Source organism: Lampetra fluviatilis, chromosome 46, assembly GCF_964198595.1.
Source record: "Lampetra fluviatilis chromosome 46, kcLamFluv1.1, whole genome shotgun sequence".
Taxonomy (NCBI): domain Eukaryota; kingdom Metazoa; phylum Chordata; class Hyperoartia; order Petromyzontiformes; family Petromyzontidae; genus Lampetra; species Lampetra fluviatilis.
In genome coordinates, this window is record NC_136320.1 from 10,026,970 (window position 1) to 10,045,689 (window position 18,720).

Genomic DNA, 18,720 nt, shown 5'->3' on the forward strand with positions numbered 1-18,720 from the left:
GCAATGTCAAGGTCCAGAGCGTGGATCCGGTTTAGCCACCCGATCAAGTGCAGCAAGCTAATAGCATTAACCAAGGAAAGCCTCACGACTTTTTCAGTATTCTGCTCCTTAGAATGTTTAATTAGATTCCGTCTTCTTATCTTACTCCTCTTCGCCCCCTGTGGAGCATAAGGCCGCAACAAGCCTACGCCATGCCGGACGGTCTTGAGCAGCATTCTCTGCTTCACGCCAGGACATGGTCTTTAGTTTGTTTGAAATTGGGTTCTGTGAATGACGAGAAAACTCATCGCAATGTAAACTTGAATTCATGCTGGAAACAAAGTCGATTGAACAATGCACTCAATAATCCTAACCCTTATATCCAGACCACCAGCTCATTCGAACTAAATGTGTGGCCTGTTTGGGATCATCACATTCTCTCAACTCTTTGAGGTGGTGGTTCTAAACGACGTGGCCACACGTTCAGCACTGTTGAGCTGGTGGTGTGGACAAGGCTGGGAGCTTTTGTACGTGAAACGCTGCACACCCGTGTATTGTTAAATCTTCGACATTGTTTGGCCGGTTCCCTCTCTGCTCTGTAGTATTCCAACCCACGTGCCCCCCAGGAAGAGATCACATCCACCCAATTGTACAGCATCGTGATGATGCTTTTACCTATGGTGGTGGATTTGGAAGGCCTTAATCCAGCAGTGGATAGAATCATGGCTGGTGATTATTATTATGAGCATGACCATGTGATTGATAAGGCAAGTGCTGTTAGCGAGCACCTATGAAGGCCGGTACAGAACACTAGGGGTGGGTGGCCAGCACCACGCCCGGCCGCCTTTGTCTCCCCAGTGCTAGCGATGTTTACACACTGCGCCAGGTACTCAATTGAAGCTGAGTCGACCGAGAGTAGGAGCCGTAATGGTTTCAGATAATCGTCGCTGGTGTTGTTGGGCGAGAGCGGGAATCGAACTCGGGCGGCCGGATTAATAGCGCGGCGCACTGCACTCGCGAAGCTCAGGACATTTGAATTTTGCGTGCGTGCGGTCAAGTCTCCAGTGGGTGATCCGTCAATCTCACGTCTCCTGCACGAGCTCAGAGCTTGCGCAGGCCGGGAGGGTAGGACAGTTGTTGTTACCCGGGAGGCTGACAACTGTTGACGTGGCACCCCCATTGAGGTTACGAAAGCCCAATCATTGAAATCCGCTCGCAGGCTCAAACGTAGCGCTTGCATGTGCTGCCACGCACCATGAGAAAAATGGGGGGGGGGGGGCAGAATTGGCGTACGAAGTGGATGAATGCAACCGCTTAATTAATGTTTCTGTCAACAAAATTGCCATTCGAAAATCGCGGTCCGATCCGGTGGCCCTCATTAAAGGTGCCGATGCGACTGCCAACGAGACGACGGGCCTGGCGACGCTCACCTGGATGTAGAAGGGGATGATGGCGATGACGTCGACGGCATTTAGGACGCTGCGCATGAAGCGCCTGAGGTTGGGCGTGCAGAGCAGCCGCAGCAGATACTCGGCGGTGAAGAAGGCGATGCACACGGTCTCCACGTGGTCGAGCGGCGTGGGATGGTTGCCCCACGCCGCCGCAGCCGCGCCGCCAGCTCCGCTTCCGAACAGTCCGTCGCTCATCGTGTTCAGGGTCATCGCCGCGATGGACAGCAGCAGGAACAGAGTGGACGTGACGGACACGAGCTTGGAGGCGAAGGAAGACAAGGGCTTCTCCGTGAGGGTCCAGAGGCCGCGGCGCACCTCGCCCATGCGCATCCCGTCGAAGCAATCATCGCTCGTCTCGCTCTCCAGCTCGTCCTCGAGCTCTCGCTGGACCTTGAGGAAGTCCGAGATCTCGTCCTGCCGCTCCTCGAAGAGGATTCTGCAGCAGAGCTTGGCGTGACGGGGCCTGACGCCCCAGTACTCGAGCTCCTCGATGAAGTTGCGCGGGCACAGCGAGTCGCGCACCCACAGTGTGCCGGCGCTGTACCAGTTGAAGACGTGCGCGAACGCCAGCGGGTCGCGGTCGAAGAAGTACTCGCGCCGGCTCGGTGAGAAGTCGTCGCACAGGTCCAGGCGCCTCTCCTGCTCCGTGTGGCCGGCCAAACGGCCCAGCCTGGTCCTCGGGTACTTGGTCACCGCGTGCCTGGGAATGCGAAATCGCTTCCCTCCCACGTTGATGCGGAGCAGCCTCCCACCGGGCCCCCTGCACGCGTCGGGAGCCGGGGGCGCGCTCACGTCCGCGATGCGGCTCCTGGGAAGGGCGCCGCCGTCGTGAGTGACGCTCCTGCTGCTGCTGCTTCTGCCACTCCCACCTCCTCGGGTTTCATCTCCGCTGCCGTCTAGGGTGGGTCATGATAATACAGCACTTAATGCGGATAAGTCTCGCCACGTCTCGGGACTCATCAGAGGGCCGTGCTGTGTGGTTTCACGATGCTCACGTTAAAGTAGGAAAAAGCCCTGCAGATGTCCAACCCGTGAACTTCATGCAGCCCACCAGCCCCCACGTCCACAGCACTGGCTTGTAGCCACGCACCACCACGCACCACACACCACCATGCACACCAAGCACCACCACACACCACGCACACCACGCACCACCAAGCGCCACCACGCGCCACCATGTACCACCATGCACACCAAGCACCACCATGCACCACCACGCACCACCATGCACCACCACGCACCACCACGCACCACGCATCACGCGCCACCACGCGCCACCACGCACCACTACGCACACCACGCACCACCACGCACCACCACGACCACCACCACGCGCCACCACGACCACCACCACGCGCCACCACGCACACCACGCACCACCAAGCGCCACCACGCGCCACCACGCGCCACCACGTACCACCATGCACACCAAGCACCACCATGCACCACCACGCACCACCATGCACCACCACGCACCACCACGCACCACGCATCACGCACACCACGCGCCACCACGCACCACCACGCACACCACGCACCAGCAAGCACCACCACGCACCACCACGCACACCACGCACCACCACGACCACCACGGACCACCAAGCACCACCAAGCGCCACGACCACCAAGCACCACTATGCACCACCATGCACCACCACGCACCACCACGCACCACTACGACCACCACGCACCACCACGCACCACCACGCACACCAAGCACACCAAGCACACCACGCACCACCACGCACCACTACGACCACGCACCACCACGCACCACCACGCACACCAAGCACACCACGAACCACCACGCATCACGCGCCACCACGCGCCACCACGCACCACCATAACAACCGCCATTCGTCACTAAGTGGCGGTGACGTCACCACGACACTTGTGCCAGGCTATGTGCAAGTTGAGGCCACGTGAAGTGTCGAAGGCCAGCTGGCAGGTCACGGGACAGACCCAGCAGCTGCCACGGGTCGACTTACTGAGAAGACTGGCTGATGCACCACCTGTGCTCCCTACTGTGCCAACTTGCTGTGCTTTAGCCACCCGGCGCTCTGCTCGTTGTTGTGAGCGTCGCTCCTCCGCCCTCCATTGTTGTTGGAGTGCGACTGCCTCCAACTGCCCAGGAGCGTCCTTCACGAGCCTCATCCACAGTGAACGATCTTGACACCGCTGGTACCAGTCATCTGCAAGTCCACTCAGCTCCACATCCTCCTGTACCACATCACTCTATCTCTTCTCTAGCCCGTGCCGCGCCCGTTTAGCCCCCTCGATCCGGCCAAACAAAAACTGTTTAGGCATGCGGTGGCTGGGCATGCGGGCTACACGACCCAGACAACACAGCCTTGCCTGTCGGAGGAGCTCACCGGTGGGACTTTATCCAGATCTTTCAAGGATTTGTGAGCTCATCACACAATCCAGCCTGGTTAAACCCAGGTTTGATCGTAGGCAGGCCAGCCTAAATGTTTCTAACCGGCGAAGTTGTTCCACTAGGGGGGTCCACGTTTTGCAAGCGTAGAAAAGAGAGGGAATGACTGTGGCCGAGAAGACCTGAAGCTTCGTCGGAGCAACAGACCGAATAGCTTCCACACAGCATTACACAACCAATGAAAATATAATTCCGCTCGACTGATTCGGAGTGATACCTGTGCTGTCAAACCGGAGCCGGTCATGAGCACACTGCCCAGGTATGGGAAACTCTCTCCTCTTTCCACAACTGCCCCATCACCAATTGGGAGTTGTGGGGGTGGATTGTCCAATGGTACAAAATACCCAGGCAGGTGCTTAGTTTTGGTGGCGCTGATGGTAAGGCCCCACCTCTTCGTGGCAAGTTCCAGGTTCAGCTGCAGCACCTCCAACTCCTCCTCTGAGTGAGCAGCAATTACCAGATCAACGGTATACATAATAGGAAGCCATCCCTTGACCACACCCGGGCATCGATCAGCCTCCCATTGTATCTGTACCAGATGGAAATTCCTCCAGTACAGCCATCAAAGGCTTCACGAACTACGTGGTCGAAAAATATGTTAAATAATGTGGGAGCCAGAGGATATCCCTGTCGCACACCAAGGTGTACAGGGAATGGCTCCGACTCCCGGCCACGTAGTTTTACCCAGGCCTGCTCACCAGAATGGTGGTAGGAAGCTTGCAGCGGAGCACTCCGCAGGGAATGGATTCTTTGCTCCGCTGCAAGCTTCCTATCACCATTCTCCCATTGACATATTTCGTTGCTTCCTCTTAGTACTTTTCACGCGACGGTTTATGGTATAGTGTATAGCATATTATATAATAATAAATAGTATTAAAGTGTAATGTTTAATACAATGTATAAGGTAATATATAGTATCGTAATTTTATAGTGAATATATAACAGTGTGCTATACAGTTGAGTGGGTAGAATAAAACAGTGTAATATGACAAGGTATAGTCAATAAGCATATTAGTTGCTGCGGCGCCATATTATTAACATTCCTTCCCTTTATTAATTCTAACCTTACTCCCTCCCTTTGATACTGCTAATCCTGCATAATGCATGGGCATAATGACTTTAAACACCTCACCAAACCTCCTACGCATTTCACAAGTAGTACTAATCACATATCTGCATTTCCCATAAATATGCTAAATTCCTCTTGATATGCAAATTATTTTGTCAAGACGCTCTTCGCCCCTCCATCCCAGCATAAATAGTCGCTCCAAGCCTGGAGCGTGCCATTCAGACTCTGTCTACTTGACAGACCTGTTCTCCACCTGAAGACGGCTGCTTGTGTTGTGGCCGAAACGTCGTGAGAATTATTTTATTATGTTTTATTTTTATTATTTTATTACTTCCCTTCTACGTGACTTTACCGAAAGAACCAAGAAGATGAATCTTAATTTTGGAGCTTTCGTGACTGCAGGAATTATTATTTGGTTCTTTCGGTAAAGTCACGTATAAAGATAAAATAATAAATTAAATAATAGCATACGACGTTTCGATTGCAACACAAGCAATCATCATCAGGTATAAATGAAATAGCAACAAAAAATCTAACCAGAAAACTATAGACAGACATATAAGCAGACAGATATCACCAAGATACATAGAGAGAGTAACACAGGTACAGAGAGGGAGATCGTCTCTGTGGGGTGGCCTCTGTCTATTTAAGGCCACCCCACAGAGACGATCTCCCTCTCTGTACCTGTGTTACTCTCTCTATGTATCTTGGTGATATCTGTCTGCTTATATGTCTGTCTATAGTTTTCTGGTTAGATTTTTTGTTGCTATTTAATTTATACCTGATGATGATTGCTTGTGTTGCAATCGAAACGTCGTATGCTATTATTTAATTTATTATTTTATCTTTATACGTGACTTTACCGAAAGAACCAAAGAACAAGAAGATGAATCCCTGCAGTCACGAAAGCTTTAAATCGAAATTTAACGCACCATTATTAATCAATTGAAGTCAAGTTCCACATTGATTTTGTTTAACCAGCCTGTGAGATCTCAAGATACTTGGATGAGTCGCACTTGAATGAGTGACCTGGGTCACGAAATGACAAAAGCAAAACGTAAAGAAACAAAATACGTACTGTGTAGCAATGAGCAAATATAATTCAGAGCAGAAAGAACCAGTCGTTGGGGAAGTCAACAGTAATGCTATGGGGATACTCGCCCCTACCATATGAATGTGGAAATCCCACCACTGGCTCAGGGCTATGAACGGAAGCTGAGCACCAATGCCTCGAAACTCATTTGAGCAGGGGAATCGCTTTCGGTTGTTTTGACTCTCCGAGGCAAGCCTGTCGCCTGCTCCCCCCGTGAGAGTGAGACGTCACTCAGGAGGAGAGGGAACCTGGGTGGTGCCAACGGGACATTCGCTGGTGCCGATGTGCAGGGCCAGCACCGGCCCTGATCCAAAGTCTCACCTTCTCTCCCAGCGTCTTGGAGCTCATGATGACAATGAACGTGATGGTGGCCATGACCTTCACCATCATCTCCGGAGTCTGTCCCGTGCTCGCGATGACGACGATGATGACCACCCCCGCCACCATCATCGTCATCATTATGACCACCACCACCACCACCACAATCATCCTCGTCGGAGACGTAATAGTAGCTGCTCCTGCGCGGCTGTCCCGCGTGGGCGGCGCGCACGGACTCGAGGGAATCGCGGGACTCGTCCGAGTCGCTGCTGTCGCACCACAAGTACGCAAGCTCCTGCGCCGAGCTCCAGTGGCGGATGGAACTCTCCCGGGCAGCCTGCAGGTCGGACTTGCCCGTGACGACTTCCTGGCGGCCCAAGACGAACTCGCTGAAGCGTCTCTTCAGCATCTCCCTCACTGACTGACGACGAACGAGGCAGCCGTGGAAGGCGTAGACGGACGCGGAGACGGAGGGGCTGGGAGACTGACAGAGAGATGGGACGAGGCGGGGAGCAGCCGGAGGCTCCGAGGGTTGAGAGAGGCGATTGGCAGACAGAGAGAGGCAGATGAGACGGGGAGTGCTCTGGGCAACGCGTGTGGCTGAAGAGAGATGGATGAAGGGGGTATACGCTGGTGCAGCAATAGTATTTCAGGAAGAGCGATGTTTCAGGAGATATCTGGGAGAAGGATATCTGTACAACGGTTAATTGTACTGAAGAGGTGTGCAGTGGCTGATGGTATAGGAGATACCGTTGCACTAGAGATTCATTGGGAGAGATATAGTACAGCCTTGTGATAGGAGAGAGCGAGAGCGTTATAGAATGCGAGAGATACTACAGTGGAAGCGAGGAAGAGTGTATTAGACGTTGCAGGAGGTTTGCCAGAGGGTGCCTGGTAATCGAGATATGTGCACACGCACAGAGAAGGGAGAGAGATGTAAAAGACGTTTGTCGGATAACAACAGCAGAGGTAACAGAGACTTCGGGTGTGAAGGGGGAGAGATGATGGACACAGGTGCGCGCACGGGAGCACAGAGACACAGAAGTATTAGAGACTTAGAAAGAGGCTAGATAATGAGGGCGGGCTGAGGTTGGTGGGATGAGCGCAGAGATTATTCACTCGCCCCTCTCAAGGACCCTCTCGTGAAGGTGGCGCAGTGTCCGTGGAGGAATGCGACATCAACATAACTCTTGATGAAAAATAAAATTGGTGTTAAGATGTTCAAACACGGAATCAAATCTGCATTAACCACACATACCTGTGTAAAAACATGCAAACCGACATGCTCTGATAATGCGTGCATTGTTTTTGACACTGATTGGTGTACACCAAAGACAGACTTCTGTATGGCATTGTCTCGTCGGTGTTAGACCAGAGGACGCCAAAAAGCCAACAGTATAGTTTGAATACTGCCAAAAAGGTCCCCTGAATATAACTACCGTTTTCGCTATTTTTATTTTACGTCGAGACCACTGAGCAATATCGCTCTATTTTCAGAAGCGACCTGACCATAAATGATAGCCCAACGTAGTAGCTCATCGCGTGGAAATGTATTGCAGCCAAATACTCTAAAACGCATGTTTCGAAATGTGGAGGGAAAAACCCGAGGACCTGGAGAAAGTCCCACGCGACCACGGGCAGAGAGACATGCAATCTACAAATATACAGCAGGCGTCAGGGTCGTGGTCGAACTTACGAACTCCTGTAGACCAGGCGAGGTAGTTAACATCTCCTAGCCACCGTTGCGCCCCCAAATCAGTGCAGCATCTGCCACAGAGAAGCATCCGTTTTCACCATTGGCTGTTGATCTGCGTTGTAACTCAGTGGCAGCGGTGCTGGCTCACATCTCAGAGACGGCCATTGTAAAGCCTCCGGAAGAGCGACTCGAATGTCGTCTCTCGACTCGAGTGTTGTCCTGCTCGTCTATGTAGTAGCGTCACTCGGGTTGGTGTCACCCCCCATGGACCGCCTCCCGTACCAGACCATACATAATCCTTAGTCAGTTGGTTTGTACTAATGTTACTCGTAAATCGTAATTCCCGTATATCACTGAATGTAATGGCAATAGTAGTGACGTAAACAACTCGCAAATTAAAATTACACCTTTAAATTATAATGTCATACGTACAGCCTAAATGTACATTTGCATAGTTTCATGTGGTTAAAGTGAAAATTCGATAAGAAAACAATAGAATTCGAAGTAAAAAAAACGTCGAAACATTTAAGAACTACATTAAATCAGATATATATTTGCAAGACAGTGATATTTTTTCAAGAAAATGAAAAAAAATGAATTTAAGATTTAAGTTCTATTTCTAAACACGTATCAAGAAACATAGGATTCCCCCCCACTTCACGTTTTAAATTGTCAATTTCTCTATTTAGTTATCAAAGAGTTATATAATTAATAATTGTTCTACATGTAAGTTTATTTTCAATTTTAATCATAGAATAATATGTGATATAGTTGTAAATTTCTTAAATCTAATATTTCTTAGATTATATGAATACTAACAACAACATTGTTTTGTAAAATCTTTCTACATTGAATTACAACATTATTAGTTACAACATTATTAGTAACTGAGCGGAAGCCTTTTTTATTTTTCTCTTTTTCCTTTAATTACGACATCATTCTCAAAAACATTATTGATATAGGTTCACAAATACTAATTACCACAATATTGTAGCTAAAACACCAGAAAATTTGACAAAATCAGCGACGATAAAAACACGAGCAGCGACGAAAACAACAGCGCGTACTTTGTAGCGCCTGCAGACGAAACATCGTGATTCGAAACGTCATTGTAGTTGTTTTGTTTTTATTCATTTTAATTACCGAAAAATCTAAGAGTATAATAATGACAGCTCTGACCGGAGCGCATAATAAGGTTAAAAAAGCAAATTAGCATACAGTTTTAGCGTTGTAGGTATATTGATATAGTACATGTAAGCTGGGCTTACGAAAAAAAATATTATATTCTTTGTTGCTTTCGGTAAAGCCACGTAGATAGAGCTGCTGAGGCAGGAAAAAAATATTTGTTTAATTTTTGTATTACTATTTTTTCCTGCCTCAGCAGCTCTCCCGCTATATTTTTTCACCTTATGACGATTGCTTGTGTTGCGATCGAAACGTCGTGATATTTTTATTTAGCATTATGATTTTTCTATCTATGTGGCTTTACCAAAGACCCAAAGAATATGAGTTTCTGCAGTCACGAAAGTTTTAAATACAGGGATTTTTTTAATAAAAAAGAATACATTTCTGTTGAAACACTGCGCAAAAATGTTATAAACAGTCATTTTGGTGTCACCCCCTCTGATGGTGTCACCCGGTGTGGTCCGCACCCCCCGCACCCCTCGAGTGACGCCACTGCGTCTATGCTTTTGTGTTCTTTGGCCACTCTCTGTCCATCACGCAAAACCCGCTTACTGAGCTCTGTGGTACAAGTGTTTGTTTTTGTACAGAAAACCATTGCCGTGCCAGACGCCAGTATTTTAATGTAGGGATCAAATTCAACGCCAGTGTACTCTATTTAGCCTTTTGCCCGGTTTAGCATTGTTCTCCGTTAACAAAACAAATCAACACGTTCGGCAATAGCGCTGTTGCTTTAAAATAAACAAAAAATACCAACTAGGCGACGTTTGGGCAATGACCCTTTTTCAGAGCACATAAATCAGCACCGATATCAATTGACCTGCTATGAAGAAGGGCCATTGCCTGTTTTATGTTTTCCTTTTAAGGCCGCAGTGTTATTAACAAATGTGTTGAGGTTTTTGTTAGTTGTCCTTGTGCACCACTGCCAACACAGCATAATCTCCGAATAAATGGTTCTCTGTTTTAGTTGTTTTATTATAATTATTGAACCCAAAAAACGGGTGTCACGGTGGCTATACATTTCGCCGTGTGCACAACATACTCGGTCCAGCCGCAACCTCTTGAGTAAATCTTCCCAAAGTGGGGGCCGGTACAAGTTACCCGGCTTCACCACCTTGCAGCGGTAGGGTATAATGGTCGGCAGCAGTGGGCTAATCAGTGAAGGAGGAGAAAGAGAAAGAAGGGAAGGGAGGATAACCGAAAGGAACCTAAGAAAAGTAACATAAACGAGATGTCCGTATCCGCCGTTTTTTTCCTTTCCTCTTCCCCCCATGGGAGCAACGACTATCGGATTGCTTTGCTACGGTGGTTCAATATATGAGGTCCAGTCGCACACCGCGGCCCCCATTCTCCGGCCATCCATTCTGGGTTCAGCAAAAAACGTCCACTGAGGAACTCACCTCCGCGCCACAAATCCGATTGAAATAGTTTCCAATGTCTGGGCACATCCAGAAGGTGTGCAGGTATGCCGGTACAGTGCCTTGTGGCCACCTGGGGCAGTCTCGGGAAGAATTGGTGAATGTGGCTCTCCTGTCATTGGTCAGGTAGGTTCCGTGTAGATGTAGTGACATCGCTGGATGTCACCATGCTGTGGGTGCAGTACCGGCCCTAGAGGGGCACGGTGTGCGTTGAATAATAGTGTTGGATGGCACCACGCTGTAAGTGCAGTGCTGGCCCAACAGGACAGGGTGTGTGGGTGCCGGCCGAAGGATAAGGTTGTGTGAGGCCATGGCACTCTGGTTGACCCGGGAGGACACGTAACTGGTTAAGTTGACAGAGGGGCCCCAAGAGGGGGCTAGGGGGTCACGTGATTGGAACCCAGGTCCTTCCGGAGGATTCTGGAAGGTGGACGTGGCCAAGGGCGGAGCCGGCCATGCCACAGATAATATAAGCCGGGTCCCGAGAGGGACCAGGGTTGTTCATCCCAGGACGAAACTCTTCATCTACGATCTCCGTTCAACGAGTCTCCAACACGTGGCCCAGGGCAGATGTTGTAGGCCCGGGTCCATAGTAACAGTTACGTGGTAACTATTGTAGTTCGCTGGGTGGTCACCACCTACGGTTGTTATTCTGTTAAGGGGAAGATACCCGTGTGTTAAAATTGAATAAATGTGTTGCCTCCAAAGTCTACGTCTGCGACTCAGTTGAAACAATTTTAACTGACGGACGGACGCCATATCTGCTTCTATTTCTGATGAGGGATGTCCTGTCCCAGCTGCCTTTCTCATAAATTCTCAGTTTTGGGTCTCACACGGTCTCCGCCACAGTCAATAAAGTGATATGCCCCCATAAAATAAATTGTTCTCTGTTAGTTCTTAAAGTTGCTTTTCACTCTGCCTTGCGCTAGAAGAGGAAGTTAGCAGTGGACCGCGTGGTGCTGCCACGGCTCATGTTGTGTGGATGATGCTCCTCGTGGAGGCTGCTGCTTAATCAGCATCGCACATTTGTAGATTTTAATTCTTAGAGCAGGACAATGTTCATCATCAGTCACGGTCAATCCACTGCTGGATGGATAAAGGCCTCTCCAAGCTGCTGCCACCTCTCAGGACACTGTCATGTAACAATTTACCCAGCACCTGCACACAATGATTTCATCGCTCCATCTCCTGGGCGATGGTCCTCTCAGACGCGTTCCATTCCTTGGCTGTCACACCACTATTATTTTTGACCATGGTCCATCGCACCTTCTAGCGACGTGGCCCGCCCAAACGCACTTCTCCTAACAGTTTAAATTACGCCTTTAACCTGCCTATGTCCTCTAATCAGCGTATTCCTTTTCCTGCCGCTCAGTGAGATTTCAAGGACGGGTCTCTCGCCCATGCATCTCTCCCCATGCTTCCAACAACAGAAGAGTGCGCAAATGTTCTGATACATGCATTGCATTTGTGCTGTTCGTCTTTTGGCATTCTCTGGTCTACTAACACTGGTGAGACAAGGCCATAAAGAAGGCTGTCTCTGTTGTTGGCCAATACGTTTCAAAGACAAATCCTTTATCTATTTGGTGTTTCAACCATCTTAACATCTCCTGTTTTCTTGCCAGAAAGGGTCAAACCTATTTTTAAACAATTATAAAGTAATAATAATGTTGCAGTGTTCTCAAAACTCGCCACGGCTCCCTTCAGTTTCACTCAAAGTGACTTTTTCCCACCCCCTATGCCACGGCAGGCTATTGTTAGCTGAGGTGTTCCTGATTGTGCTTACGGGAGAGAGCGCAGCCTTAAGAGATTGACCCAAATCCTGGTCTCAGGGCGCATTCAGTTGTGCCGCTCGCGTGGGTTGGGCGTGCGCACGAGCTGAGGGAAAGCTGGGGAAAGGCGTGACGCTCATCAAAATCCTCCTGATAAGTCCAGCTGGGGGTAAGGGAGGTGATTCTGACAGTCACCTTCGTAATGGGATTGTTGGACACACATCCAGAGCATTGTTGATACGGACATTTGGGGTGGAGAAAAAGCCACTTGCACGTTTTGTTTGTTTAAAAACATCCGTAGCTATTTCAGTAATAGTGAGTCAGGAGAAAGGAGGTGGGCACATAGTAGGATCTTGCATAGCCCCCTGATTGAAATGGCTTGTCGGTGCGCCCCTAGGTTCCTGCTTGCGATGTTTGGGCACTTTGTGTTTGTGGTGGTGTGTGGGGGGCCATGGTGTTGTACAAAACAGCATCGTATACCTTCGTTGTATTTCAGTAAACGTCCCAAACGAAGCGTCCTCAGCAATCAGCACGACTGTCGGCAACAAATAACTCACGGGAGAGGTGCGGCCCTGCAATTGCTCACTCACGCAACTGCTGGTGGAAGGACCTCTGCTCGAATCAACTCTACAGGGTGCTTGGCCTACCCTTCCACGCTGACATGCTGAAAGAAATAGGCATACCCACACTTTTCCCCCACCACACACGAGCTGCCGATCGACTGCGCTGTGCCCATTATACAGCTGCTGGGTGGACAGAGGCGGTGGTTGAGGCGGGGGGGGATTTGAGAAACCCACACTGTTGCTTCCCTTGCCGCCACTGGGAGATATCGAACCGGCAAGCCTCTGAATTGCACGTCCGGTATGCTTGCCATGGCACCACGGCAGCTTTAACAGTAAATTACAATTGTAATGTGAGGTTATATCCGGGTCATTGACGGATTATAACTCGTCACGACAATTGGCTCTGCCGGTCCTGGTTCATAGCCAATGGGGGGAAGCCTAGGGGCGTGGCCCTGACATAATGGAAAGGTGACAGCTGGTTGTAGAGGATTGGTTCTGCTGGCTTTAGCCACAGCCAATGGGGAGACGAGTCAGGGGCGTGGTCCCGGGAGCCTCTGAAATATTCCATAGAGGCTATCCAGGATTGGTGGAAACGTACCACGTGACCCGGGTATTAAATAGGGGTGGAGACAGACGACACGTGGTCAGAACGGGAACGAACAGAAGAAGGGGGCCACGCGGGAGCGGGGCTCCGGGTTGCCACGTGGCAGTGTGTCTGTCTCTCTATCTGTCCCTCTCACGCTGCCTGTCAGCAGCGTGAAGGAAAGCTGTAATGCAAAGGTGAATAAAAGACCGGATTCCAGAAGTCGCCTCAACGACCTTTATTACACTATTGTACGAAATATATATACTGTATATCAATAAGTTGTCGGTCACCAGCAAATTAGTGGTGGTATGACTTCACAAAGCAAAACAGACCCCAGTTTTATTTGTCCCCCCCACATAATATCGAGTGAAGGACATGTGTAGCAGGCTCATATATACATGTACTTTGTGTGTGTATGTGTAGTGACATAAGAAGGGAGGGGCTGCTGGGGGCTCTGGGACCCTGGGTGGGCCAGGCGCTTAAGCCTCTTGGCACCAGGCGGTGGGTTCCTAGGCGGGTCAGACGCTTAAGCCTCTTGGCGTCAGGCGTTGAGTTCCCAGGCGCTTAATCCCCTTGGCGTCGCCAAAGGGGGGGGCTGTGTGTGCTCTGTGGGATATCTGGGGGCGCACACGGCCCCACCCCTCGTTGGGAACTGGGCATAAAAGCGGAGCTCCCTGGACGATCAGGGGCAGTCGTAGCTCTAAACCCAAGACCCAAGACCAGCCATCTGAGGACCCTGGGACGATGTGAGAGCCAGTGGTGGGACTCTGGAACTCCCGACTCGACGACCTTGTGAGGGCGAGTTCCAGAGCGTAGCCAGAGTAGAGTATCTAGGCTGTGTACCTAGGCTGTGTACCTAGGCTGTAACAGAGTATCAGGACTGTTGGAGTGTTGTATTGTAATAAAGGAGTTACCTCTACAAGTGTCTCCGGAACCCGTTACATATGTGTAATGCGAGCAAGGATTGAGGGGGGCGGAGTCTGGGTCACGTGAGGAGAGGGAGGAGTTAGGGTCACATGGGGGAGAGGGTTTAGGGAGAGAACCGGAAGAAGATCGGGGAGTTGAGACGGAGTGAAACGGGAGGAGGCCACGCTGGGCAGTACGGGGAGAGTGGTGCGATCGCCATGCGTCGGGAGACGTCGGCACCGTCAGCCATCGGTGTCAGGACGCAGAGGGCTAGCGGGCTGTGGAAGGCTAGCTGCAGAGCGGAGCAGCAGTGAGGCTGCAGAGCGGAGCAGCAGTGTGGCTGCAGGGCGGAGCAGCAGTGAAGCTGCAGAACGGAGCAGCAGGGTGGCTGTGGAGTGATCGTCGGAGGAGACGCGGCCCTGAGCGAGGACGCCGTGTGAGCGAGATTTATACGAACCCAAATAAAGGACAACGGAGATCGACACTGAGAAAGAGTCCTTTATTACATATGTGTATACCAAGGGATGCCACTGTGCACAAATAACCAGAGATAGCAGTCATTTATTTATCTGGGAAAGACTCTCACGGAATCTCGGGACCAGGGCCAGTGCTTTGGGGTGTCCTTAGGGTGGGCCCTGAACCACCGAAATGTCCATTTGGCACCACCCAGGTTCCCTCTCCTCCTGAGCGGTGTCTCGCTGTCATGGTGCCCCCCTCCCCGTCCCTCCCGCCCCCCACACATCTCAACTGCCCCCCGCCCATCCGAGAGGAGCTGGGCCTGATCACAACTCGGAACTCTTTGTTCTGGAGGGGCCGGTACTGGGGTGTTTGGCCAATTGTTTTAATTGTATTCGTGGTGTTTTTTTACACTAAGGTGGTTCCTTTAGGATTCTTAGGATTTAAAGTTAAAGTCAAGAGGCTCATAGAGCCATATGGAAGATACCTTTATGATTTGCAAGGTGCAGTGCTATTCCCTGAGACTCAGAGAGCCAGAATAAGGCCCATTTAGGATTGTTCCAGTATTGTAGGTTACACAGAGCCTGTCGAGACAATCACATTGCAAGGTAGTGGCAGGACACCCTATGCACCAAATGGAGACTGATAAGTCACGTGCCATTAGAGCAAACAGTGCAAGCGCTGGGCCCATCTTCAGTGTGACGCTGATTCCATAAACGGGTGACAAGGCACCTAAAAACTGTCCAGGGAGAAGCTGCCACCTGCCCAAACGTTCGCCAAGGTTATGACCTCGTGATACAGTTCTTTAGCGATGCCGCCGTCCTTGCGACAGCACTTGCAGATGTCATGGGATCTACCCTTGTGTCCTTTACGACTTTTCAGAATCCTGTCAGGGCATCCAGCAGTTTAGGAGAGGAACACTCGGTCTTTGCTTGATGCTGCCGATTAGATTAGTGCTTTGATATGGAACTTGAGAGGTCATAATGTGGACGCCCTGACTGCCCAAATGGGGAACTTTCATTGCCTTTTTGGGAAAGTTGGTGAAAACCTTCATACTGCATTGCAGCCGTCAAGATCTGAGGGGCCATTTTTGTCCCCTTGATAGCCAGGTTCTCCGTGAACACTTGCAGTGACCAGGTCAGAGTCGCCGGATCTGTCATGGTGGCCTATTACTTTGTTCCATTTACATCTCCCCCAATCTATTGCCTTACAAGTCACGGCATTAACTATCACACATACGCCACCCACAGTCAATTATAAATCACATTAACCTCTGCCCATTGCCAATGGCACCTCAAACCTACAGCACCTGATTCTGGTCAAACCACCTATTATATGCTGAAACATCTATAGCACGAGGCACAGGGAGCGACTTTTGGCTAACCCTCAAACAAATACGGTTGCCACATCACACCCTTTCAGATGCGCTTCTGCGGCCGTCTGGAACGCTCTTCCTTCCGATATTAGGAAGCCACTGGAGCTATGTGTCGCGGCCCTTGCGAGCTGATCCCCCCGTCCACTGCTCCCCCCCCCCCCACCCTCGTTCCGCTCCTCCCTCAGTTCGGCGCTGTATATTGTGGATGGAGTAATGTCTCATGGGCAGGATGGGGAGACTGACAGGAGAGGGAGAATCCCTGGGGAGAGTGATAGGAGAGGGGGAGCCAAGGGAGAGAGACGGACGTGGAGCTAGATGGCGCGGCCATGCGGTGCGGCCGCGTAGTGGTGTGGGGGCCAGCGTCCACCTCACCGCCCTCGCCGGGCAGGTGGGGTGCGACGTCCTTCCCTTCCCTTCCACTCCCTCCTCCACTCCCTCCTCCACCGCATCGATCGGCCCCCACCGGGCCTCCGCCGACCAAGTGATCGGGCCTCCGCCGACCAAGTGATCGGCCCCCCCCGCATTAGCGCCCCCTCTGAGGGACATAGCTAAATCGCTGGCTCACCGCCGCCGCACGGGGTTATTCCACACGCACACGAAAGCTAATGCTACAGTGGCTGCGCGAGCATGCGCGCGGTTGTGGGCGGCTATATTCTAATATGCGCATGCCCCACAGTTAACACTACAGCGGCAGCGCAAACACACGCGTGCTTTCGGGCGGTTATACGCTACCACGTACCCGCACTAAGACTCGCTCTAAGACGGCTGCGCGAACACGCGCGCGGCGGCGGGTGGTCGCACCACGCACACTCGAATCACAACACTGCGCCGATGCTCTTATTCGCGGCACAAAACTCTGCACTGCCCGGAGGGAATATTCTGCGAACAGAGCCTATCCTATTACTACAAAATTCTTCAGATAATCACATGCCCTATTACGTACGTCACGGCTGCACTCACGGCATCGCACGGACGCTGTGAGAGTCGGAGGGATGGAGATGAGAGGGGACTTTACCTATCGCTGTCTCGTAGCTGCAATCGCTGACGTTGCACGAATGCTGCGAGCGGCTCGAGGAGGCAGGACGGCAGGCAGTTGGTTGAGGCGGCCAAGCGGTCAGAGATGAGAGAACTGAACTGAACTGTTTTGGGCTCCCCTTTTTATGCCCCTTGATTTAATAAAAAAACATCCGGGGTTACGTTATCCTGCGCAACCAATCGTGCGTCTACCTGTGATTTTCCAACATTTTTCTGCCCTTACATGGAGCGTTACGTTACATTATTTTTTCGCCCATTGTCTCTGCGCCTGTACTCATTAATCCCTAACTCAGCCGGTTTAATCTGGGAGGGCGTCCGACTGGCGAATACACACCCGGTTAGTGTGTACTTGGTAGGTAGCGCTAGTGTAATGCGAGCGTAAATGGGGTTGCTGCTGGGCTCTGGCCCAATGACACAGCCCGGGGTATTGGGGGGCAGAGCCCAGTATGGGGGGCGTGTGGGAGGGGCCGCCGTTCACCTCGGGTCCAATTGGAAGCGAGGTGAATGGAGGTGGAGCCAGCAGGGCAGTATGGGAAGGCCGGATCTGACGATCCGGAAGGGGAGGAGTCAGGGTCACGTGGGAAAGAAGATATAGGTGGGAGCCCGGAAGGGATCGGGGTCAGTTGTTGGAGTGAAGAAGCGGGACCACGTTGGGTGGCCGCCGCGCCATCAGCCACATGGCTGATGGGGCTTCGGCACACCATCGGCCAGCGGTGTGCGGAGCGGGGGAGCTGGAGAGACTGACGGAAGAGCGTGTGCGGGGCGCGTCGCGAGGAGAGCGGGTGTGGGGCACGTCGCGAGGAGGGAGAGACTGATGGAAGAGCGCGTGCAGGGCACGTCGCGAGGAGAGCGTGTGTGGGGCACGCGCGAGGAGACGCTGGTCCACGGACAGGACCCAGCGGGGTGCGGAGAAAGAAACTAAATAAAAGACCAACGGAGACAGCAGTGCCTGACGAAGTCTTTTATTACACTAGGATCCCCCCGCCCTCATTGTCTGCTCTGCTCGCTTAATATTTCACCCCAGCCCTCTCCCCGATGTCGTGCGTGATTCATACAATTTGAAGCCAATTGTAGGGGCGCCGCAATATTATTTGTTCTGGGACGGTCGGCCAATCTCCTTCCTAACTAGGGGCCCTTTGGATTAAAATCCGTGGTGTCAGGTGATCCCCTGCCGGGACACTACGTGTGTGAATGTTCTGCGTGGGTGCGTGTACTCAGGGGAGGGGGGGAGGGTGGAATCGCGTCGCTTGCGGAGTTGCTCCGCGGTCGTGGCACCGCAGTCGCCTCAAATTGATCAGAATCAGAATCCAGGCGGTCGTCGACTTCCGAATGCCCGACTTATGAACACCCATATTTACGAACCAGCTTCCATGAAATATAAAAAAATAAC

At 51.4% G+C, this 18,720-nt stretch overlaps 1 protein-coding gene across 3 annotated transcripts in view; it reads right to left on the reverse strand.

Annotated features, from left to right (window-relative positions):
* Positions 1-18,720, reverse strand: part of LOC144947761 (potassium voltage-gated channel subfamily V member 2-like) — a 45,708-nt gene that overhangs the window by 4,002 nt on the left and 22,986 nt on the right. Inside the window, exon 2 of one of the 3 annotated variants that reach the window (XM_078877113.1) lies at positions 1,410-2,326. In XM_078877113.1, the coding sequence (XP_078733239.1) occupies positions 1,410-2,326 (917 nt within the window). Of the gene's footprint in view, positions 1-1,409; positions 2,327-11,221; positions 11,293-18,720 lie in introns of those variants that run through there. The other 2 variants (XM_078877114.1, XM_078877115.1) reach the window with 2 other exon arrangements.